Source organism: Maylandia zebra, linkage group LG11 (genome assembly GCF_041146795.1).
Source record: "Maylandia zebra isolate NMK-2024a linkage group LG11, Mzebra_GT3a, whole genome shotgun sequence".
Lineage (NCBI taxonomy): Eukaryota > Metazoa > Chordata > Actinopteri > Cichliformes > Cichlidae > Maylandia > Maylandia zebra.
The window spans coordinates 2795614-2822030 of NC_135177.1; the positions used below are offsets into that span (position 1 = coordinate 2795614).

The 26417-nt window shown below is 43.2% G+C and overlaps 1 protein-coding gene across 1 annotated transcript in view; it reads right to left on the bottom strand.

The window, feature by feature from the left end:
* znrf2b (zinc and ring finger 2b) overlaps window positions 1–26417 on the bottom strand; it is a 50872-nt gene that overhangs the window by 5381 nt on the left and 19074 nt on the right. Inside the window, exons 2-3 of the mRNA XM_004571304.6 lie at window positions 13821–13916; window positions 103–208 (exon numbers count right to left, since the gene is read on the bottom strand). Coding sequence (XP_004571361.1) covers window positions 103–208; window positions 13821–13916 — 202 coding nt within the window. The remainder of the gene's footprint in view (window positions 1–102; window positions 209–13820; window positions 13917–26417) is intronic.

Here is a 26417-nt window from a genome sequence, read left to right on the forward strand (position 1 = left end):
ACCTCCTGGGACTGAACTGTGTCGCTAAGGCCACACCTCAGCTGGGACCACTATACTGCTACTGTACTATTAGATGAAAAGGAAAACAAACGAGGTTCTAACCCTTTATGGTAGATGCAGAGGCAGGGCAGGCGAGCGATGGTGTCTCCCTGTTGCAGCTCCTCCAGGCAGATGGCACATTCTCCTGCATCCCGAGGCAGGACATCCTCTGGAACACACACACACACACACACACACACACACACACACACGATTGGGATTATAGGATGACTCATAACACAACACACAGCCTCTGTTGGCAAAACAGAGCTGCAGTAAAATCTAGTGTGTTTAAACCAAAGTGACCATGTGATCTTTCTTAATTAGTGGTTGCGTGAGTGTAAAAGCAGAGACGGCGTGCAGGTTTCTGTTGTACTGTACGTTAGTATTACAGCGCACCCACACATGTCCATACTGGTTTTGACAGTTCAACAATTATATTTACATAAAAAAAGGTCATCCTGACAAAACTGTTCAGAGATACCGACAGTGGGGACACATTTCAGTGTTTCTGTTTACTAGGTGTGCACGGTGCTACTCTTATATCTCAGTCAGGACCGTTGTGTTTTGGGAAACGCAGCTCTGTCCTGTCCTCCCTGTAAGAAGATCTCAGCACAGAACACAGCAGGCATCAGCGGTAATGATATTATTACTGACAGCATTGAAAGAGGTGGAGCTGGGCTGCAAAGTGGCTTGCAGATATGCAACAACTCCTGGTAGGCTAAAACGGCTTAAAAAGCCCAACCTGTGTGAGGTTTACGCAGGAGGGGATCAGCTGATATGGGCAGGCTCTGGGATCAGCTGATCTGCCGGGACTGCGTGGAGCTCGACTTCATGACCTGTTTGAACTGAAGCGTTGCCTGATTTATATAACGTACAAACGCATCGTCCATGAGGTCACTCCATGTATTCCTTTAAAACTTTTAAGATCTTGACACAAGAAATACGGGAACGCAAACACATGAGAAGGGTTTTTGGTGGCAATCAGAGGCAACGTGATTAGGATGTGTGTTGCAGGCTGTTCTGGATGATCGTGATGTGTAGAGAGCTAAAGTCATACTGTTCAAGCAGCTGAAATTTCTAGATTTCCCTGAATGCAGCACGACTTTGTCAGAAGCATTTAAATCTTTATCTATCAGTGTTTCCACACTCAGTTTTGTACTGTGGGTAGGAGGCTGCCGGATAGCCTCCACCTCTGCTCAGCGCTCCTTACAGTGTGCGAGGTTACTGTGTGTGTGTTCATGCTATGAATAGCATGGGTCCGGCTCTAGAGTGGAACTCAGCATGTGCACCATTAAACCCATCACCTGCAGCAAAACACGCAGTCATTAGGATTGGCCTTATGTAACAGTGGATTAACCCACATAGGCCTGCAAAAGCCTGTTATTATGGGCAGCAGCACATGGCATCCAGCTCAGCTGAGGGCAAAAGCATCTTTAACACACTGACAGTCTGGGCCGGGCAGCCAGTCAGTGAGAGGTTTGTAATACTCATGCAGATGATGTTTGCTTCAGCTGCAGAGGGCCTCTGTCCTGCCCCATCCGTGAGGCCGCTGTCTGTCTGTGCATCCACATGTATGTTTGTCAATTCTGCATACGCACGCAAAAGAGTGTGGGCGAGCATGAGAAACTAAAATCAAAATGCTGGTAGCTGTCAGTTCTCCCTCTCAGACTCCTGGCAGATGACCTTATTGAATCAATGTGAAAATCCTAGAGGATGAGATGATGTCTTTTTGAGTTGTCGGACATCCTGCATTTTCAGACAACTGATATTTGAACTCGTTTAGTAGATGCAACAATGTGAAAATCCCACGTCACCTTGTTCCTAAGTTATGATGTTCACAAAGATGGTTTCCACCCAATGAGCTCACATTAATACCCCACCAGGCCTTTACAGGTGAGGGGCAAAATCTGCACACCGTGTCGAATCAAAACCAGTAATCTGTTGTTACCATGCCCCTGGGACTGTGATGCACACGACCCCAAAACAGCTGCCCTTCATGTCATATTCCATTTACTGCTGATAGAGCAGGGCGATGTGACCAAAAATATTTATCACGATATACATTTGAAAATTTGTGATGACGATATAAGTGACGATATAATTGACACAAAATACTTTACAACTCCACAACTTTATTAGTGCAAAATCCATCACTGTATTTTCACTGAAACAAGCAGCTGTTTATGTGCATTAAAGTTATATAAAAATGTAACAGTGCAAATGCAAACTCCTCGCTGACAGTTTAACCAAAAGGCATTTCCAGTGGAAACTGGCTGACACATCCTCAGCATAACCATGTATAATATCCACAAAACTTAAAGAGGTTAAACACACACAATACGGTAACATTATGTTGAAGCACAGTACGTATCACTCCGCGAGGCTCCTGCCTACGATAGCCGTAATGCTCCGACAATCCATCAAGCGGTGCGGCTTTGTAGCTCAGCAAAGTCGTACTAAAACATTTGACAGATTTTCGAGCGCCGTGCACATAAAATGGTTTCGAGGTCAGTAAACACAACCAGAGTTCATACATAAGGCACACGGGATTATAAGGGGCTCTGTTGATTTTCAGAAAAAGCAAAGGAGTGATTTTAAGTGCGCCGTATTTTCCAAACAACGCGGTAATAACGACGGCCGGCTAGCATGCGCTACCAAAAATAGTGATTTGTTGTGTGTCTGACGGACGAAAGCTAAACCAGTTCCACACCAGTGAAGCTGCAGCATTTTTACAAACCAGTTCTGGTTCATGGTTTCACTCAACGATCCGCTTTCGACCTTCTCATTCGCCGCCATGCTTTTTCCGCCATGTGCGTATGAAAACAAAGGCACTGCGCATGCGCGTTTTACTCATATTCTATCGCCATATTTCATTTTCTTATCGTTGCCCAACATTATACCGGTGTTACCGTGAACGGTATGATATGGCCCAGCCCTAACTGCAGACATACCCTTTGCAAAGAAGTCAAAACGTTCCTTCCAGCTCTTCCTCCTCCAGCATTAACGTCTTTAACTGCAGAACTGTCTATTGTCTTAATATTGGTTTGCACACTAGGATGAACCACAGACTGTATCTAAAGGTTGGAGGCAGCCACCGTGCTATTACCAAGGGGAAATCTCTAGAGCTAAAACATGAGCCGTCGCAGACACAGAACACAGCGCAGTTCCTTTAGTGCCACTCAAGAGTGGCTCCTACAGAGAGTGGGTCTCCACAGGGTTAAAATGCATTAAAAAGCATTAGGGCAAAACAGCTAAAACAAGACACGAAAAACACTTTAGCCTCCGAGGATAGTTTCCCCCTCTAACATGCACAAGATCCCCAGTTTGAGACTGTGAGGAAACACAAACCCAGATAAACAAGGGAGCTGTGTGAGGAAGGGCACGCAGAGTAAAATCTGTGCCAAATCAAATACGCAGATCCATCCGCCGTGGCAAGGCCTTGGACAAGAGGAGGTGATCAACAGAGCAGCTTTCACTGCACCTCTGAGCTGCAGCTTCTGTCTGTCGGGAGTTTAGAACGAGCAGCTAGCGACAGGGATATGTGCCAAACATAACATCACGATATTTCAGAGGATTCTCACAATAAATTTGGGTGTTATTAATTCGACAGCATAAACACAACAGGCTGCCTTGAAATATTTGATAAAAACTTAAAAAATATATATGACACATGTAACTTTTAGTGGAATAGTTTATTCAGCAGTGTATTCAAGTATGAAAATAAAAATTCTCCCTCTGTTCTTTGAATTGAAAAAGTCAGCATAAAACATAAATAGTATTACAAAATAAAATCCATCCATCTTCTGCTTATCCGCACCGGGTCACGGGGGCAGCAGCCTAAGCAGAGAAGCTCAGACCTCCCTCTCTCCAGCCAACTCCTCCAGCTTGTCCGGGGGAACACCACGGTGTTCCCAGGCCATCTCTGCAGCGTGCCCTGGGTCTGCCCCGGGGCATCCTCCCTGTGGGACCTGGAGGCATCCTAGTCAGAGGCCCGAACCACCGGTTCCTACAAAATAAAATCCACTACCGAATCTAAAATGTGTGATCCTCGGGAAAGTAGCTGGTCTCACGGTTTGAGGCGCACAGCTCCCACCTGCTGTTAATATAGTGCACAGTCAGACTGAGGTATAGTGTTCTGTTCTGTACCTGCTTTGATATCCAAAATCATTTCCCAAACAGGGAAGTAGCTGCTCTTTTGGGGTTTAAATCTTCGTCTGTAACGCTTCCAGACAGATTTGCCTTCACCTTCACAACTTATATAACTTTGTGCTGCATGACCCACGTGAGCGCAATCCACTGCTTAATGGGGTGACGTGTTTATGCCATGAAACAGCACATGATGATAGAAGTATATGATGTGAATAATATCATATGGCCCATGCCTACGAGCACTTTCTCTGACAGCGTCATCAGTCTGTCTCACAGCAGGTTAGAAACCAGGACCGAGGTCAACGGAGCATCGCCGGCTTCAGCCAAGCCGCACCTGTCATCTTATAAACATGCAACAGCTGCTGTGCTTGTGCGTCCATGTCTCGAAGCAGCGCCACATACATTTAGGGAGCACAGGTCTGTGTGCATGTGTGTGAAAATAAATAGCAGTTCAAGGCCAAACCCCAGCGTGCAGTGACACGAGGCCTTCACCTTTACTCTGTCTCTGCTGTGCTGCTGCTTTCACAAAGACACACTCACAGCATCAGAGAACAGACTGGTTACACTATCGTTACCTGCACCTGCTCGTGTGTGTTTGTGAGTGTGTGTGACATAATGAAGGGTTGTCCTTGAGCGACCAAAAGCAAACAACTGAAAGGAATATAAACATGCTGATTACAGATCTTCACAGTCATGTGACTGTGTGTGAGTGTGTGGTAAGAGTGGAAAGACCTGAACGGCTTATTATTTTCCTAGAAAGGCCACAAACAGCAGGGAGCGGCTGTGATCACTGAGACAAAACCACACAGGGTAATAAGAAACATGGCAAGCTTAGCAGAGCTGCTTTGCTTTTCTTTACTTTTTGATACACGTGTAATGTCACAACATTAAAATATTCCCTGCTCAGGCTTTAGACCGTGCCTATCACACTGTGATCATTTTAACATCGTATAAAAATGTCATAATAGAATATCACTGCTATAGCAACACCATGCATTTACTTTCCCCTGTCGGTGCAACGAGACAAGCTTGGGCATGTCTGAAAGCAAGAGCCATGTTAGTGCCTAAAAAGGCAGCTTGTTGTGACTCTATGCAGCGATCTCCTAAACGCACCAGGCGATGCCACCAGCTAACAGAAAACAGCAGTGAGCAACAACCAGGCCCCGTCTCACAGTATCCCAGTAGATCACCTCGCAGCTTCATCACCATTTTTCTGGCACCTTCCACTGGAAAAAGATCCCAGTGGAGAGATTATATATCTTATCTGGCCTGGGAATGCTTCGAGATCTCCACTTCCTGAGAGCGAGTGATCGTCTGGAATACCCTGCTGCATTTTGAACCCAACTTTGGATCAATGGAAGAAGACGGGTGCATGGACGCATGGCTGTAGGAACAAAGACAGATCGTGTTCATTGTTTGCATTCCTGCGTTAGCTGACAGTGTTCTCCATATTGCAGCAGTCTGCTCAGACAGGGACCATCACATGACTGAGAGACAGGAAGACAGAGAGGAATCAGTCCCAGCAGAACAGGAAGTGGGCTTACTCAAAGAGGAACTCAACTTGGCCTGAAAGCACTCAGCTGAAAGGGAAACACCGAGCAGTGTTGGTATGAGCTGAAATGTGTTCAGACTTAGAGAGAGAAGAAGTGAGAAACAGGCCTTTGTCAAACAAAGACATGGCATGAACACACCAGAGATGCTGCTGCACTACGCTCACTGCGCTTGATGCATGTTAAACGTCACTACTGTCAGGATCCTGAATCAGGAAATGAAAGTGGGTCATCCATGCTGTGAAACGAGTACGAGATGAGGTTTTGTTGTGTGTAAGAAGAATGCTCTTATAAAACAGACACGATCCCTGCTGCTCTCACTACACTTAGGCGTTAGGGCTGGGACAGACTTGCTCACGACCACGATGCACATGCATACAGCCAGGGCGGCAGATCACAGAACAGTCTGCGTGATTAACTTCTGATTTTGCATGAAACAAAAATAACTCAGAAGTCTCAATCAAGTCAAATCTCAGCCAAACCGATTTACTCAGGAACAAATAAAAGACTGAAAAAAGCCAAACAATAACATTTTTAAGTTATCTAAGTGACTCATATATCGTGTTTAACCTGAGTAGCAAAAGACGGCGGTGGGTTGTGTTCACAAAAATTATTTAATATGAAGGCAATAGCAGAGTGTTACAGGCATCGCCCTAAAGCATGTAGCCTGATGGGCGGTGTAGTCGGTGCTGCAGGGAGGATGGACTGCCATACCCGTGATGTGTCTGTGAGCGAGGAGGGAGAGAAAGGAAAAGTAGGAGCTGTCACGGAGCAGAAACGGGAGCTGGAAGCATGTAAATATAATAATAACCACTGCAGCCAAGAAGAGAGCCTGACGAGCCCAGCTGTAAGTAAGCTGTTAAGACTCGTCTGTACGCTGTGTTCATGTTTTCCTCTGAAACAATAAGTTTGGTTGGAGCAGCCTTTCAACGCCTCTCTCTGTCTCTCGCTAGCAAAGTTGAGCCAGACAACAAAGTAAAGCTAGTTTTCAGCTACGAGCCCGACATGAACCCGACGTATCAGCCAGAGGTCCCTTTACTACGGTTCAGAGCCGCGGACCTGTTTTATATACGCGCTGAATAGTTTCTATACGAGATCGCTGCAAAAAGTGCAGCCTTACCTAATGTCCACCTACTGTTACTCATTTATATTAAGATTTAAACATTAGTTGGTATTGGTGTGGAGAGTAACCTTCAGTAATAGTAATAAATCACACAGCAGTAGTACATTCATGTAGTTGTAAAAAGCATGATAATATGTTAAGTAATCCAAAGTATTCAGAATACGTTACTCTTGTTGAGTAACGTAACGGAATACGTTACAAAATACATTTTAGGGCATGTAATCTGTAATCTGTAGTCTCTCAAAGTATAATAGGGCTGTGCGATATGACTAAAGTCTCATATCCCGATATAAGACATCTATCGCCCGATAACGATATAAATCACAGAAATGTAACATTTTCTGTAAACTCTGTGAATCTCGGGCAGCTCGACCTGCGTGAAGTGTTTCCAGCTGTGCGTCATGTAGCTGGAGTCGAGTTTTAACCGATGCATGAAACGATACATTTTTAGACATAATTTGTAACGGCGCCGAGTATTTATTACACGGCGTGCTGCGGGGAAAAGCCTGTTCTAACGTTTGAGTCTAAGCTTTATTTTTTAGCACCTGGCGGCTCTTTTTTAATTCTCATCCATAAATAATCTGCATCTTTCACGTGATTCGGTTTATTTTGAAAAGTCTCAGCAGGATCTTGAGCTTTATTGTGAAAGGTTTATGTGGAACATAAACATGCGGACACGCGATGGTGTTACCGTCGTGGTTGCTAACCACAACACATAAAAAACAGGCGCTTGTCCGTCCGTGGTGTGGTTATATTAAATATAAGAGAAAGAGAGAACTTTAAGAAATTAATATAACCACTACAGTGACATCAGAACCATGAACAAATATTGCCGTAAACAGTTTATTTTGCGACACCACGAAACAAACAATGTGTAAAAAAGCTGAAGCGTAAAATGAAACGATAGACGTTTTTATATCGTCATCCGATATATATCGTTATATGGAACAGCCCTACAGTATAACATTTCATTTATGCAAATCATTGCATTTTGTTTTTATTGACATTTTAAACAGCACTGGCTTTGCATCATGGGGGGGGGCGGGGGGGGGGGGGGGGGGGGGGGGGGGGGCAGAGTTTTTTTTGTGGATTCCCATGATCCACTCCTATGGGTTTCTTTTTACTGGTATTTTTATAGTGCCTATCAACTCTTAGCTGTGCATGCTTCACTACAAGCCTCATTAGTGCCTTCTATGAAGCAGTCATGAAGCCATTCAGTTCTTAAGTTGTTATTTATTTAAGAACTTTCTATCTCTAATGGATGCATTGGGGTTCGGTATTTTGCCCAAGGACTTTTTGACATAATGACAGTAAATGGCCTGCATTTGTATAGCGCTTTTGTATAGGACCCCAAAGCGCTTTACACTACATTCAGTCATTCACCCATCCACACACACATTCACACACTGGTGATGGCAGCTACATTGTAGCCACAGCTGCCCTGGGGCGCACTGACAGAGGCGAGGCTGCCGGACACAGGCGCCACCAGGCCCTCTGACCACCACCAGTAGGCAAACAAGGTTAGTATCTTGCCCAAGGATATTTGGCATGCAGCCAGGAGGCAGCCTGGGATCGAACCACCGACCTTCTGATTAGTGGCTGACCTGCTCTGCCACCTGAGCTACAGCCACCCCCAGTAAGACAGTAAGAGCTGACCTCCGACCTCCAAGCCACATATTTCCATCGTTCCTCTTTATTTTGTATTCTGTTGCTGGGCTAACACACAGAGGCAAACACCATTCACACTGGTTGTCAAATGGTGCTATATAAAAAAACTGAAGTGAACTAGAGGTTAAGTCAGTGGTTCCCAAACCTTTTTTGCTAGGCCCCCTTTTGTTTTACAAGAAAAATGTTCTTGTGCAGGTGAAGCCAAAGGGAAGATTTGCTTCATCATATTTTCTAGTCTTTGGCTTGGAAGGAAGTTGGTTTGGAAACATATTTGGCGATGCTTCATCTCCTGCTTTGCGTTTGTGTGGGAGCCCCGTCAAAAACCTGTCCATGATGCTAGCAGTGTCCAAGCATTTTACACAACCTAATGAGTTTTTTAAATTTTCATACCATGCCCCCCCTGCAATGGCTCTGCGCCCACCCTAGGGGGCGGGCCCCACACTTTGGGAACCTCTGGGTTAAGCGATTAAATGATCATTTAAATGTAGGCAATGCTGTTACATAAAGCGAGTTTTCATGTTTATTTTGGAACAGTAATAAGATCCTCTCAGCTCAGAAAACCAAATTAAGAAATCTATCAAAACAGATCACCATTTGCTGACAGTGGCAGCAGAGCACATCTGTCAAATCTGCAGGGAAACATGACTGCATCTCGTAGCTTCCTGTAACTTCACTGTGGGGAGTATTTTACAAGCCCATACTCATGTTTAGCAGAGGAAACAACGAAACATTTCCCCCAGCCACACTAACTGTGGCTGTGATATCCTTAAATACAGAAGAGATCTCTGCTAAATGCAAGGAGAAGCAGCCCTCAGGCAACCACAGCTATGTAGTTTGGGAAATATTACATGAAGATTATACTAAATTTCTCAGACTGCAGGAGGAAGAACCTGTTACATAAGCAGGGAGCTGACTGGCTAATTCATATAAAAGTTTTTTTTAACGTTATACTGATGATCATCTTGAGGATAATTATAAGCCTTCTGGAAGGAAGAGAGTGACGTTATTAAGCTCACATAACTTCAGTTAGGTTCTTTTAGTTATTTCAGTCTGACAGCTCTATTTTGGTTTGGTACAGTTAGTTTAATACACATTTATGTACATGATCATTAGAAGTCAAAGCAAGAATCAGGCTGCAGGAACTCTTGTTTTTTTTATCTATGGGGTGGAAAAGTGACATCTTATAAGCGGCCACCTCAGCTAGGCTTATGCACTTGAATTGTGAGAGGTAAGAAAACAGAATTCAGTTTACTGAATCTGCAGTCTACTGACATCTAGTGGTGACATTTTACGCACTGTAACTTTAAGAATCTCTGGATCTTATTCACGAGTGATGAGAAGCTAGTAGAGAGGTGTTGCATCAGCACGTGTAGCGTTCAGATAGCTGCTCTGCTATGTGTTGGTACAGGGCATTGAAGATGATAACAGTGGGTGGATTATATTCTTAAACTTAGTTACAGTGCTTTCAGAAAGACATCTACTGTGATAAAGTCTACTCTCCACCGCTGTGTAATCAATTATTGTAAATGTAAATGTTATCAGGAAATGATCAGACAGGAGAGGGTTTTCAGGAAACACTGTTAAATGTTCAGTTTCTATGCCATATGTTGAAACAAGATCTAGAGTGTGATTAAAGTGGTGGGTGGGTTCTTTTACATTTTGAGAGAAACCAATTGAGTCTAATAACAGATTAAATGCCATGTTGAGGCTGTCATTTTTAGCATCTACATGGATGTTAAAATCACCCACAATAATTATTTTATCTGAGCTCAGAACTAAATCAGATATAAAGTCTGAGAAATCAGACAGAAGCTCTGTGTAAGGCCCAGGTGGACGATAGATGATAACAAGTAAGACTGGTTTCTGAGTTTCACAGCTGGGGTGGACGAGGCTAAGCATCAGGCTTTCAAATGAATTAAAAGTCTGTCTGGGTCTTTGGTTGATTAATAGGCTGGTGTGAAAAATTGCTGCCACACCGCCCCCTCGGCCTGTGCTTCGAACACGAAGTTCACTTTTGTTGCTTATGGTCATTATAAGAGGCAGACAGTAAGGGCCGTGCAGAGAGGTTTAAAGGGGCGGGTGCTCAAAGTTAAAAAGGGGCACATTGAACCAGGCTGAATAACAACAACACACATTCATCAAGAATCTAATATGGGCAACAAGGCAAAGCAAACGTCGCCGATGTTTTACCTGATGGGTACATGGTAAATGGCCTGCATTTGTATAGCGCTTTTCTAGTCCTTAAGGGCCCCAAAGCGCTTTACACTACATTCAGTCATTCACACACACAGGCGATAGCAAGCTACATTGTAGCCACAGCTGCCCTGAGGCGCACTGACAGAGGCGAGGCTGCCGGACACTGGCGCCACCGGGCCCTCTGACCACCACCAGTAGGCAAACAAGGTTAGTATCTTGCCCAAGGATATTTGGCATGCAGCCAGGAGGCAGCCTGGGATCGAACCACCGACCTTCTGATTAGTGGCTGACCTGCTCTGCCACCTGAGCTACAGCCACAGTACAATGTTGCTGTTGAGGGGTTGCTGTGGATAGTGCTGGAGGGCAGGGCTGTGTTGATCTGAGACTGTAGACATTAAAAAGTCCACAGGAGAGATGGTAGCTGATTAAACAAGTGTCATGAGATAATAACAAAATGCAAAGATTGGTGACAGCGCTTGGAACCATAAGGCAACAAAAAACTGTGAGAAATAATTTAGGCTCTGCCTGTGAATCACTCTTTGCTTCTCTTCTTCCTTCCATCCCATCATTTCATATATCACTCTCCACTTGCTGTCTATCTGAGAACAAGGCACAACTTGCTATTGCAATAAACTATAATCTAATTATCCACACCTAACAACTCCTGCACTTAATCTAAAATAAAATGATGACAGAAAAATGTTATAGCCCTGCCTTTAGTAGCCTCACACAGCTCTGCTGTTTCCTCCTCATGTCCTTACCAGGCTTGTCTGGACAATGTTATATCATGAGTAATAATTTTTTTAAATCCAGCTAAATAAAACACACACATGCACACACAGTGACATTTTAGACCTTCTTCTGAATACTGTATATACTATGGGCATCACTGTGCTGATCCAGAATCCTTACATTATTATTTATTACTAGAGCTACAATAATAAAGCAAAGAGGAGGGGGAAGTAATAAATATGAAATAATGTATTTATGATGATTCCATTTGTTTCACTATCCACTCTGTGCAGGGGCAAAGCTTATTACATGTTTAAACTGTAGAGATACAATCATTTTACTGCTGTAACATCCACATTTTGTCTTATTTAAAATATAAATCTAATATAATCTGCTTCTTAATGTATGTTCTTTAAAATACAGAGTGTGTTTTTTTAAATATTATAATAATGCATAATTATGTGGACATGCATATTAGATGGTTTTTTAGTGAAATATAATCCCTCCAGAAAGGCAGGAAAAGCCCGGAAACTTCCTTTAAAACTAAATATGTTTCTAAATACTTTAAAACTAAATATGTTCCCTAAAACGGTGACAGAGCTACAGACCCATGACAGCCTTACACAGGTAGCCAGAAGCTGTGACCAGCACTGCCTGTGCAGTTAATAAAAGGACAGGTAATGTTTGTCGTGCTGTTGCACACACAGCACGCTCGTTTGTTTCAGTTCGTCAGTTGCCACAAGACAGCTTACCAACGTGTACGTAATAAGCTACTCCTGTGTGCTACACACTACAGTGTGCGCTGTACACCTACTTACTGGTTTTGTCGCATCAGTCTGTGTCTCTGAGTTAACTTGTGTTTCTCCTGCAGCTCCGGACCGCTAAAAATGCGCGTGCTCTTTGTGAGCTCGTTCCCGGCTCGTAACCAGCGCGTTCTGCCGTCGAGGGCGATCATTGGTTAAATGTGATCATGTGACTGATGCAAGCCAGATCCTTTTATTTAGCAAAACTGTGATTAATAGTTAAATATTATTGTTGAGGGGCACAGACAGGACTCCGCACGCACACACACATAAAAAAATAAATAAATTATTTTTAAAAAAGTTGCCTCAACAAAAGGGCACTTTGGGCACCCATCGGGAAAGGGGCGGGTGCTCAAGCCCCTCTAGCCCCCCCCTCTGCACGTGCTTGCAGACAGTAGAATGATCCGGTACGGTAAGTTGGCTGCTAAGTTGTCAAAAGGTGTTAGGCAGTGAGCGTGCTTTGTCAGTGTCACAGTCAGAGCCACTCCTTAGTCATTATATCTGCTGTCAAAACACCGAGACGGCTGATAACGCTCAGGTCAAGGCTTTAAAAACAGGTCTTCACTGACCAGCAGGTAAAATCATGGTGCCTACTTGCATCTTCTAAAATACTCATGAGGCCATAGATCATCTATTATACTGAGCTCTAGGTAGAAACAGAATGTGGCAGAGGCTGAAAAACTGGGCTCAGCCTCAGACGTTAAACGAGGAGCTCAAACACGCACAGGGAACTTGGACGTGGGAGTCATTTAACACACAGAATCTGCTGTAACTACACAACAAACAGGCATGGTTAAACTCAGTTCAAGGCACTTTTGTCTACTTTCAGATTTCCCCTTATTTTGCCTGTACATTGAAGGTAGCCATGAGATTCTATAAAATGGCCTAAACACTCACTGCAGAGCAAATACATGTTTTGATACGACGGTTTTGTGTGCTGAAACTCCAGTGTGAAATCCAAAAGGCTGCCTGCCCAGAAATGGGATGTGTCTACTAAGAACAAGGGTGTCCAACTCCAGGCCTCACAGGCCGGTGTCCTGCAGGTTTTAGATCTCACCCTGGGTCAGCACTCCTGAGTCAAAAGATTAGTTCATTCCCAGGCCTCTGGAGAACTTCAAGACATGTTGAGGAGGTGATTTAGCCATTTAGATCAGCTGTGTTGGATCAAGGACACATCTAAAACCTGCAGGACACCGGCCTGCGAGGCCTGGAGTTGGACACCCTTGTTCTTAGTAGACCCATCCCATTTCTGGGCAGGCAGCCTTTTGGATTTGTCCTTGATCCAACACAGCTGATCTAAATGGCTAAATCACCTCCTCAACATGTCTTGAAGTTCTCCAGAGGCCTGGTAATGAACTAATCTTTTGACTCAGGAGTGCTGACCCAGGGTGAGATCTAAAACCTGCAGGACACCGGCCCTTGAGGCCTGGAGTTGGACACCCCTGACTTAGACCCTTCATAACTGCTTGTTCTTCTTATCTAGGGGAATTTTGCATTCAGCTACAGCATACTTTCAAATGCTAGTATATGTTGTAAAGGCAATAAAGGAAGTCCTACCATTGTATGTCACTCTGGGTTTAGTTAAACACAACACAAGGTGAAGATCCATCTCATCTGAGGCCAAAAACTTGGAGCACACAGGGCACTTGAAGCCTGGAAGAGAGAAAGACACCAGCAGTGAGTAAAACATGGAAGGTGGAAGATGAGAAAAAACGAATGTGCAACAGCATTAAAGTGGCAAACACTGAGTCTTTTCTTCTCTCCTCACTCAGCACAAGTTGGTGATGTGTTGTTGCATTTCATTTCCACTTTGCCCAGTGCTGTGAAAGAGACTGCGAACACTCTTTTTCTGCCCAGACTGGGTAGAATGCATTGCTACAGCCAGTTCTTGACTTTACTGCAAAGAAACCTGCACTAGCAGAAGATTTCACCTAATAAGCATCACCAGACACGTTTCTGCACTAGATGACCAGTGTGTTAGAGCACACTGTGATGGTCGGTGCACCTGATTATTAAAGAGGGGGTTGTAATCTTTCAGCAGTGACATATAGTTTCATACATTTGATTTATTTCTGTGCACAGACTGCTAGTTTTCATTACATCACTGCTCCCACCCAGGATTTAGTCCAACCTAAATTATTGCACAGACATACAGACATCACTGTTAGACTTTTACAGATATTTAAAGGCCATCCTTTACAAACACAGTAATAATACTGAGTTGTGGGAGTGACCTGTTTTTTTCTTGTTATTGCTTTTCAGTTGCGGTACCAGAATGCTGCAGCATCATATTGTGGATGTATGAGTGCTGTTTATCTTTCTCTGAAAACAGAAACAAAGGTTTGATAAGACTGAAGTTTCCTGGCGCGAACACTAAAGCGGTAAGCTGAGAGGAACAGAAATGCTATTTAGAGCTCAGGAGAAAAGCACAGTTACTGTAGGTGATAACTCAACAGATAAATGAGTCGCAAGAGCCACACATGTATTTCAGTAATAACCCCCACTTAATAATAATAATAATAATAATAATAATAATAATAATCATAATATTGATGGAACAAAACACTATTTGAAATAGCGAGGCCAATTGTTTGTTTGAGCCATGCACCGAAGACATTTGAGTGTGAGATTAAAGGATGTACACGAGGAAAGAGTTGCTTTGCGTCACTTTGTGTGATTGGGTGAATGAGGCATGTTGTATACAGTGCTTTGAGTAGAGTAGAAAAGCGCTTTATAAGAATCAGCCCATTTACGATACAAGATTGTTTAATTATTAAGTAGCCCTAAATATCTATTCTCAGTTTAAACTGTGGCTTTCACATGTGACGACGGCATTTGTAATTTGTAAAAAAAGGGCAGCAAGGTGAGAGAAAAGCTAAAGCTGTGCTGGACTTGCAGCCCTGCTCTGTTTCCCCCAGTATGAATGTAACACCAACGGAAGTTCAACTGAAGATTGGCTAAACTTCTGTGTAATATCACATGGCACCATGAGATAAGATGGTGCAGAATCAAAGAAATGTTTCTTTATCCATGAAAGTGGTTACATGGTGGCTTGGCAAAAAGCCAAAGGCCAATTAGGAAATATATATAATTCCCCTCTTGCCCTCTTCAAGCTCGGGTCCTCTACCAGAGGCCTGGGAGTTTGGGGGTCCTGCGCAGTATCTTAGCTGTTCCTAGGACTGCGCTCTTCTGGACAGAGATCTCACATGTTATTCCAGGGATCTGCTGAAGCCACTCGCCCAGCCTGAGGGTCACTACCCCGAGTTCTCCGATTACCACGGGGACCACTGTCACCTTCATCCTCCACATCTTCTCGGGTTCTTCTGTCAGCCCTTGGTATACAGGACTTTCCTAACTCTCTGCAGGTATTTGGTGGTTGCAGCTTTCCTAGCAGCCTGTTCGTGGTTCCCATTAGCCTGTGGGATTCCCAGGTACTTGTAGCTGTCCTCAGTGTCTGCAATGTTGCCTTCTGGTAGTTCGATCCCCTCACTTCTGCCTACCTTTCCTCGCTTTGTTACCATCCAACTACACTTCTCCAGTGTGAATGACATCCAATGCCATTGCTGTAGGTCCTAGTGGTGTGCATGCGGGAATCGATGTCTCGGGTATGGGCAGCTTGCAGGTTCCCTTAGTACTGCCTTGCTCTTGGCCTCTAGTCTCCTTCTCCGTGGGGGGTACTCCTCCTTGTGGCTGTTCATCTTGTAGCCATTCATCACTGCTGCCATAGTGTAGATCAGCTGATTAGTCTCAGTGATGGTCGCAGTAAGGATTGTCCGTGATGCTGCATTCACATCTTCTAGTAGACCTTCAGAGAGTACGTCACGTAGCCTTGGTAATTGGCTACGGAGGGTCCAGGCTTCCAGCTTCGCCATGAGCCTATCTTTCAGTACTTGGGACTTGGTACCCAATCTTGAGTGGGGGTGATATTATCACTCCCCCTAACCTGATGTCCTTGCTCCCCCTTGCTGTAGCATTTGTGTTGCCCCTCAATGATCTGAATGTTGGAACACAGTGTTTTGCGGTCGGTCTCTGGGCACAGAGGATTCCAGAGTTGATGGGATTATTTTTATGTGGTGTATACAAATGCCAGGTGACTTCTGCTGCAATCAAACTTCCCCTCTGGGACAAATAAATGTCATTTATGTGCAATATGTGAACTGTATAGCAGTGACAGCAGTGTTTACACACAGACAGCCATGGATTCAATCACTAAATGTATTAATAAATGATTAATCAGAGACAGTTGGAGGCAGATAATTACATAAATTATGCTGCATACTGTACATCACACTCCCCACATCCAGTAATTATCCCTTTGTTCCGACGTCCATCACAATCTTGCTGTCACAATCTCAGCGGAGACAGCAAATTCTGCAGTTTCCTGTCACATTGCAGATTTCCTCCTCCACTATCCATCAGCAGTTCTGCAGCAGGGGGCAGAGTGTGACATATCACAGCCAGGTGTGTGTGTGTTTGGAGCTTCCTACAATGTTAAAATCTGTGCAAAGGATAAATGGATTAAGGCAGGCAAAAAAGAACACTGTTTGCCTGACCTCACAACACATGCACAGTGTCATCTTTTAAGACCTGCTGGCCATATGCTGACAATTAGGCATGTACAGTCTAGGTGTGTCTATCTGAAATGGAGAAATGCGGATGGATCCAGCTCTGCACGGCTCCACCGCTCATTCTGAAAAATGCTCAAAGCCCGAGCTGAGCCCTCCCTGTGAGGCTGCGATGACTCATCCGCTACTCTATATGGGCTGCTCTCTCCACTACATTAAATTGCTGCACATGTCCTCGTGCGTGTCTTTCTGAGGTCATACCTGCTGTTGGTCGCATTAAAACTCTCAAACAATATGCCTCCTAGTATGAGGCGCACACACTGAAATAATGACATGAGTGTTATTTATAACCCCGTCCGATCTGCATCTTTTACTTTCCTGTAAAGTGCTGCAGTCAACAAAGTCACATGATGTGAAACATCTGTTTCCTCCAGATAGGAAGTTTGAAATTTCTGAATTCCCCAAAACAAACCAGAAGAGAAGTAGAATTTACATATATATATGTATATATGAAAAATCATCATCATCAAAGGGTGTAAAACAGCTCTAACACGTTGTTTCTGCATGCTGCTCCTGCTTAAAGCCACAGCACAACACTGCTGTAATACGGATGCCTGTAAATGTTAGTTTGTACGCTTTTTTCTTTCACTATCGTACGATATGTTTGGGGAAACTGTTCGACTGCTTTCTCTGATGAAACCCTCAAACTTCAGCTACTTTTCCTCTTTAGTTCAAATAAGACTGGATGACTTTGATCTTGAACACCCCCCCACCCACCCACCCACTGTGAAATATTTTACAGTGGACCCATTAGGCTTTACCTTTTTTGTTACTTTCACAGAGGTGGATGTTCATATTAAACATGGCAACATTTCAAATAATAAAGCCAGTGTACAATAATCCCTGTGAGCTCAGGCTTCACTGTTTTTTCTACTCTTGACTCTCTGTGATGTCAGAGAGAGGATAGCCTTAATCAGCTTTGTGTATCTTCTGTTATAAAGTCCTGATCTGTTACTAGTGTTTATTTAAAAGGTTGCATTTGTCACTGTGAGGAAGCTGCTTTATATTTAAGGCAACATCAGGCTTGACAGAAAAAATGCTCAAATAACTTTAAATAAATCCACCCAAGAGTCTTTATTTTCTGAATTTGTGCATTTACCTTATTGACTTAATAGATTTGCTCTTGTGTTATCACAGCTCAGTGTTTCTCCTGTAGCTGCTCTCCCTCATGTATGTGAGGTGAAATATGCCAGGTGAGGTCAAAAACCGACCAAATGTTAAGTTACACTGGCTGCAGTTAAGGTGTTGTCAGAGCTTTGCAGTTGTGTCATTTGACTTGACCACAAACATACAGTGGCTTGCAAAAGTATTCGGCCCCCTTGAACTTTCCCACATTTTGTCTCATTACAGCCACAAACATGAATCAATGTTATTGGAATTCCACGTGAAAGACCAACACAAAGTGGTGCACACGTGAGAAGTGGAACGAAAATCAGACATGATTCCAAACATTTTTTACAAATAAATAACTGCAAAGTGGGGTGTGTGTAATTATTCAGCCCCCTGAGTCAATACCTTTTGCTGCAGTTCCAGCTGCCAGTCTTTTAGGGTCTGTCTCTACCAGCTTTGCACATCTACAGACTGTAGATGTGCAAATCTTTGCCCATTCTTCTTTGCAAATCAGCTCCAGCTCAGTCAGATTAGATGGACAGCGTTTGTGAACAGCAGTTTTCAGATCTTGCCACAGATTCTCGATTGGATTTAGATCTGGACTTTGACTGGGCCATTCTAACACATGGATATGTTTTGTTTTAAACCGTCCCATTGTTTCCTGGCTTTATGTTCAGGGTGGTTGTCCTGCTGGAAGCTGAACCTCCGCCCCGCTCTCAAGTCTTTCGCAGACTCCAAGAGGTTTTCTTCCAAGCTTGCCCTGTATTTGGCTCCATCCATCTTCCCATCAACTCTGACCAGCTTCCCTGTCCCTGCTGAAGAGAAGCCCCCCCAGAGCATGATGCTGCCACCACCATATCTGACAGTGGGGATGGTGTGTTCAGAGTGATGTGCAGTGTTAGTTTTCACACATAGCGTTTTGCATTTTAGTCTCATCTGACCAGAGCAGCTTCTTCCACATGTTTGCTGTGTCCCCCACATGGCTTGTGGCAAACTGCAAACGGGACTTCTTCTGGTTTTCTGTTAACAATGGCTTTCTTCTTGCCACTCTTCCATAAAGGCCAACTTTGTGCAGTGCACGACTAATAGTTGTCCTATGGACAGATTCCCCCACCTGAGCTGTAGATCTCTGCAGCTCGTCCAGAGTCACCATGGGCCTCTTGGCTGCATTTCTGATCAGCGCTCTCCTTGTTCGGCCTGAGTTTAGGTGGACGGCCTTGTCTTGGTAGGTTTACAGTTGTGCCATACTCCTTCCATTTTTGAATGATGGCTTGAACAGTGCTCCGAGGGATGTTCAAGGCTTGGGAAATCTTTTTGTAGCCTAAGCCTGCTTTAGATTTCTCAATAACTCTATCCCTGACCTGTCTGCTGTGTTCTTTGGACTTCATGGTGTTGCTGCTCCCAATGTTCTCTGAGACAACCTCTGAGGCCGTCACAGAGCAGCTGTATTTGTACTGACATTAGATTACACACAGGTGCACCGTTTAGTCATTAGCACTCATCAGGCAACGTCTATGTGCAACTGACTGCACTCAGACTAAAGAGGGCTGAATAATTACGCACACCCCACTTTGCAGTTATTTATTTGTAAAAAATGTTTGGAATCATGTCTGATTTTCGTTCCACTTCTCACGTGTGCACCACTTTGTGTTGGTCTTTCATGTGGAATTCCAATAACATTGATTCATGTTTGTGGCTGTAATGAGACAAAATGTGGGAAAGTTCAAGGGGACCGAATACTTTTGCAAGGCGCTGTATAAAGTAAAAGCTGTTATTTTCTGCTGATCCTTATCTATTAGCTTCCTTCCCACTAACAACTGCTGTGTGACATTATGGTGGGCATTCCAGCTGTGACCCCTGAAGCTGTTGTTTTGTTTGTTGGCACAGGCCAATCAAAAAACTAAGTTTTAAGGGGAGAGAAGCTCAAACTGCTTTTTTGAGGCAGGGAATGAATTCTGCGGTTTTATTACTGTACGTGGAAATGAACTGTCTCCTTTTATTATTTCATTATATGGACAATGCTCCTGTGGACACATTTGCAAAGAGGACATGTAAAGGCATATAACGCTACCTATGATACAACTTTCAAACTTTTATGTGCATGTATATTTGTCCAACTAACCATCTAGCACTGCACGGCTCTCTTAAGCTCACCTGCCAAAGTCTTTCAATCAGGTTGAGGTCTGGCCTTTGACTGAGCCACTGTAACATCTTGATACCGTAGCTTGTTTGTGGATCACTGTCCTGCTGCCTAACCCAGTTTGGTCAAGCTTTAGCTTTTGGACAGATGGCCTCACATTTGGGTTACAGTTTGGCATACAGTTGATGGTCAACTCACTGACTGCAAGTTGCCCAGGTCATAAATCCTTACCCCTGCACCACCATGGTGTACACCTGGTATGAGGGCTTTGTGTTGTTTGTTGTCTCTAATTGTGACGCTCTGCCTTATAACCAAATAGCTCAACACATAAAACTCATTGGTATAAAAAGATAAAAATATGGGGTAATGACATTCATAGCATCCTTTCTTAGATCACCATATGTAAATATGAGCACTGGAAGTATCCTTGGGCAAGATGCTCTCTCATCCTCTCTCCAAGTTTTCTCTCAATCTTTTTCTCCAATGCATCCATCAGAGTATGAATGTGTATGAAGGTTAGCTAGAAAGGGCTTAAACAGAAAAATGAGGTAAGCTTAATAAACAGCTTTGGGTGCTCAGGTAGAGTAGGACCATATCTATGTATTTTTTTACCCAGCATCTGAGCTGACAACTGTATACAAATATCTGTAATGGTCAACAGGTTAGCCTTTTTCACTGAAATAGTTATGAGTCTCATGGTATAAAAGAAAAGGTTAAATGGCAACAAAAGTCGCAGGCTCCTGCGCTTCATAATAAAGACATAAATGGTATCTAGTGACAGAGTTTTATTTGCAGAAACACAAAAAGAATCTGCTTTCCTGACGCACATAAAGGTAAATAAATGTAAAATAAAGGGCAACCTCTTTTACTTCACCATTCTCTGGGCTCACTGACACACCTACAAGAATAAAGCAAACAGGACTGATATTAATTAGCCTGTTAACCTGCTTAAATATTTTCAGGACACACCACTGTAAATAATGTATTTATATTTGTAAATGTCCACATTTGGTGTTCAGTGAATTAAAATTAGCAGGTTGAAAAGGGCTAAAAGCAGTATGTTAAAATGCATCAGATAAAACTGGGTTTGTGCCTTACTCACGTCGTCCTTGCTGGTTTTAGTTGCCACTACATGAGCTCACCTCATGTCATATCATTTGGAGAAGGACCTGCTCTAGCTGTTTCTCACATTTTGTGTGTTTCTTGGTGTTAGGTTGTGTGAATTTGATGAATACAGTGTTACAGATGACACTAGCTCATTGTTTTTAACAACTGTTAGTTTTGCTGTGCTCACCGTTCTTTTGATAGAAATTTGTTAACAGCCAACTTCCCTCAGTTGCTTTATTTCATATGATTTTGCTTTCTTAGAGAAAGACATGAGTCACAGTGCACATCAGCATGTCGGCTAGAATAAATTCATAACACCTAAACGCCAGTCCAGCTCCGGATGGACTAAACCAACCTGGGTAAAAATGAGTGTCTCCACTACTTCTTGGAATTAAAGTTCATTTACACGACTGATTTATTGCGGAAACTTCATTATGACACTAATTACTTTGAAATGAAAAATGAAAACAAACCCAAATTTTTCATTCTAGGCTTGCAAGGGCCCTTCCCACCATTGGGGCCCCGGGTAATCAGTTCCACTTTTGTCGCCACTTTAATGTTACGAAGGTTAATGTTATGAGGGCTTGTGGTGAGTGAGGGAGCAGACTGGACTGAAGTCCAAAGACTACCATGAAAAGCTGCGAGCCAGCAGCTTCTTGGCTACAGACTCAAAACTTCACGCACTGTTACCCAGAATGCTTCACACTTTTGACTATATAAGCACCATATCTTTGTTCCCATCTAATCTGCTGTTTGGAGAGCATCCCTGAGCCCTGTGTTCATTACCCACTGTCCTTAACTCGGCTCTCCTGTAGTCCCTGTGTCAGCACATCTTGCACACCATGCTATTAAAAGGGATTTATGAATCGGCATTTTATTGATCACTTCACTGATTGTCCAACCGGTGTGGCTGCACTTCAGTAGCCCAGCTCATTGTACACAAACGCCTTCCATGAATCCATCAGCATATGCATGAACACCACTGCTCACAATCCTTTTAATATTAACGTCAGGTTTTCCAGAGCTAGGCAGATTCTTAAGCTGAGAACTGGCAGGGATAAGAAACTGGTAATCAATCATGACCAAGTAAATCCCCTTTGTCTTTTTTCACTGCTCTTCTTTGCCACCTGAACGGACAGTTTGGGGAATGAGGCCAGCATACAGATTCATAAATACATAGAACCTAAGGCTCGTGAACCAAGGCCAGAGAAAAGGTCTGCACTCGATAGTTTGATTTGGATCCACTGAGGTGTTGTACACAGGCAAGATTACAAAAATGGTTTGTTTAAACACTTATGGGCCCGGCTGTACAACACAGAGACCGCTCTCTAACATCACTCTGTGATCACAAGCAGCCTGAATTCCACAGAGATTACAAACTTTAAATTAGCTTTTTTTTTTGATTTTTGCTTTTTATGGACACAGTTGCAAAACTGTTTGACTGCACCATGAATTTTGGTGATTTAACTTGCACAGAAAGTGCATTTCAAGGAACGAGCAGCAATTACAAAAACAAAAAGGAAGGAAACAATATTAGCCTTGTGAGCTCCTTCATGCTGTTAACATTAATACGGATCTAGTTGCACTGACATATGATAATCACCTGCTGTTTTGCCCATCTCCTCATTGCAGTAACCATCCTCAGTAATGGAAACATACTTGACTGAAATAATACTTCTGCATGAATCAATAATGAAATAACTGAATGAGGAACTTACGCCGGCTCCAAGTAACAAAGTAGCTACAGGCAGTCTGCATAAGACAGGCTTTGATTCTCTCTTGGCCAACAAATACTCAGATCGTTTGAAACCTTGGATTTATGTCTGTGGAAGTTCTCAGTCATCCAGGTCATGATAGTATAAGCGCTTGGAAAGAAGACATTTCATCTTTCATCCCAGCAGCTTTTTCCGTTCTAAAACCAAATGGTGGAGAGTCCCTGTTATATAAGGGAACTGTCCTTAACAGGGTCATTAACCCATATTGATCATGTACCACCTGCACCAGGGTCATCGATCACCTGAGAGGTGAAATGTCTTGAAGAAAATACAGTCGTTCCTTAGACTTCGGGGTTTAGGTATTTAAAACATGCAGAACACTAAAAATAAATTGATGTGATCGGGGAGTCTAAATGTTTCAAAGTATGTAAGTGGATCTAGATAAAATGCAAGGGAGTCCTCCTGAGACAGAAAGCTGTGAGGGAGCAGAGCTGTACTGATGCTGGACACCACTGAGGGTCATTCTTTTGATAGTTGGGCTGAAGAATTGTTGACCCATTGATGTATATATAGTTCATGTTACTGGCACTTTCACTCCAAGGCAGAGGGTAAAAAAGGAAGTGACTGGAATAAAAAGAATATAGAGAAGAGTGGGCAGGAGAGAGCAGCAACAACAGGGGTATAAATAAACATGCTTGCTGAGGAAAGAGCTGGATGTAGTGGAGACGATGCGAGGCAGTGCTCCTGTCTAACGCAGCACTGCCTTCTTGTTACGTCAGCCTGAGTCTTTCTGTCCTCCCCTCAGTAAATATTAGTATCACACGCAAACACAGAGCACGAGGAGGACTTGGCGTCGGGTCACCGTGTAAAACCGTGGTCAGGTTCTTTTTGCTCAACTATTGTTGACTTGATTTGGCTAGCTTTGACGATAGCAAGCAAACTAGAGTTAGCCAGCTAGCTGGATTACGCTAGATGAATCTGGCAGAGTTAGTTGGTTAGTTAGAGTTAGCAGATTGAAAATGGCCAACTACGTTACCAGATCGGCCCTGGAAGTTTGGATGAACTAGCTGAGCTTTAATACCGTATGTTGTTATGTGAGATAGCTTCTGTGTTGGCTTACACGCTGCATTGAGCTAACATCAGCCAGCAGACAGACGGGTCAGAACACTGAAACTGTTGTCACAATGAAACAACTAAATAAAGTTCTCTAAACCAGGAGATTTTGTGTCATAAAGAACCATTACATGTATGTGAAACAGCAAAAAAGAAGCTCTTTAGAGGTCAGCATCGTAATAAAAGTAAGTGACTGCTTCATAGATGGAGTACTGAATGGCTGCACTTATTTCCCATCTTGTGAATACATGCAGTATTTGCGAGCACCTGAGACTGTCTTATCTGTCACAAACACACCACCACTACCATAAACCTCTGTGGGCTTTAAGGGGCTTTCCGCTGTTTCCACTTACAAGTCAAAGTGTGAGGAAAGGTTTCAGCAGGTGCTGTGTGCTGTTAATCATCTGCCCTCTGAGATCAGCAGATGGACTGCCCTCAGAATAACAGCATGAGGGGGGGTTAAAAGAACAACACAAAACCGTGGCAAACACTGTCTCTTTATGCTTCACATGTGGAAGGAGTATGAGGGGAGAACCGTGTGTACTAGAAGAACAAGACGGTTAAAAGCCACTTTCATTTTCTCTGTGATTTCCCTTCACACACTATCAGATGCAGTATAGACTGTATAAATCATGAGCAGTAAGATATAAGATCATCTTCACTGTCACTGTTGCAGGAGCAACGAAAAACTGTTCAGCCACATAAATCCAAAATGTAGACCAAGTAGGGCTGCCACGATTAGTCGACTAGTCACGATTACGTCGACTATCAAAATCGTCAACGATTAATTTAATAGTCGACACGTCGTTTGAAGCTGAGAGTGTAATAACGGACTGAAACAGAAGATGGCAGCACTGCATGTACAAGGATGCCAGCTGCCGTTAAACACCAAAGAAGAAGAAACTGTGTCCCAGAATTCATAGCTGGGCTGGGCTGCCCATCGCAGCCCAGCTCAGTTTCCAACAATGGTGGCAGTTGGTTAGTTTTAATATTACTCTTATTATTCTTTCTGGGTCACAAAATAAACGTTTAACATATTTTCAGCCGAGAATGTAGCTGTGTAAACCTCAAATATCTGCTCAGTTTATCAAGCACTCCGACGTTTTCGGAGGCGTCTGCTACCCACCAGCTCGATAGCTAGCCGGGGGCTAGGCTCACTAGAGCCGGTGACAACACCGGACTCCCGGCAAATCGTTTTCAAACCCACCGCCGTCTTTCGCTATTCAGGTTAAACATGATATATAAGTCGTTTAGATAACTTAAAAATGTTGTTTGGCTTTTTTCAGTGTTTTATTTGTTCCTGAGTAAATCAGTTTGTCTGAGATTAAAGTTATAGTTTTTACACAGCTGAATAAACATCAAGCAGACAGCTGATTATCAGAAGTGTGAGAATCTACTCCGGTGTCCTGTTATATTTTAGACAGCAAGGAGCAGACGGCTGAGTTTATTAAACTCCACCGAAACAATCTGCAAATTTCATTAAAATTTAATAAACTATCATCTTGTCTTTATTTTTAGTTAGCACCTGAAACACTTAAAGCTGTAAGCTAATGATAGTTATATAAGAGCAGATGCTGCTGGTGCAATAAGCTGTACGTTTTACGTTGAATGGATGATGATCTGATTAGTCGACTAATCGCAAAAATAATCACCGACTAGTCGACTATCAAAACAATCGTTTGTGGCAGCCATAAGACCAAGAACAATATAACACAGTGCAAAGTGGAGTCGGTGGAGTGTACACTACCTGCTCTACTACAGTCACAATGTTCCCAGGTCCACCACGGATATGTTTCTGAGAAATCACTGCCACTCCAAAGAGAACTCGAAGGACAATGAACCTCTGATTTGCATTTATCGAGTAGCCAGAAACGTCACCCTAAGTTAACATTCAGTATTTAGAGGACTATGCATCAGCTTAGAGATTACAGGTTGTTCAACTACTCAAGGTGAAAGGACAACACTGTGAAGCAGTACACCCATATCAACGATCTTCAGTGAAACACTCGTACCAGTATTATAAATATATTCCTCTAATCTATCCACACTGCACAGCTGTGCACAGATGTGGCAGTTTCACACACATGATGTTGCATATTTCTCCTGTTTGTACAATAAAATCTATTTTCCACGTGTTGGACTTTAAAGTTAAATGTGTGGTTCTTTTATGTGTGTTTAATAAAGGCTGGCAAACACTGCAAATACTCTAAGCTCTGGAACCGTGGATGGTTGTGCTGACAGAATAGGCTGTTAATGACAACGAAACAAGTTTTATTCCATGTTGAACCATAGCCTTGATTAATGTGATTAGTCACCTGAGTTTATTTATTATTAAATATTAACA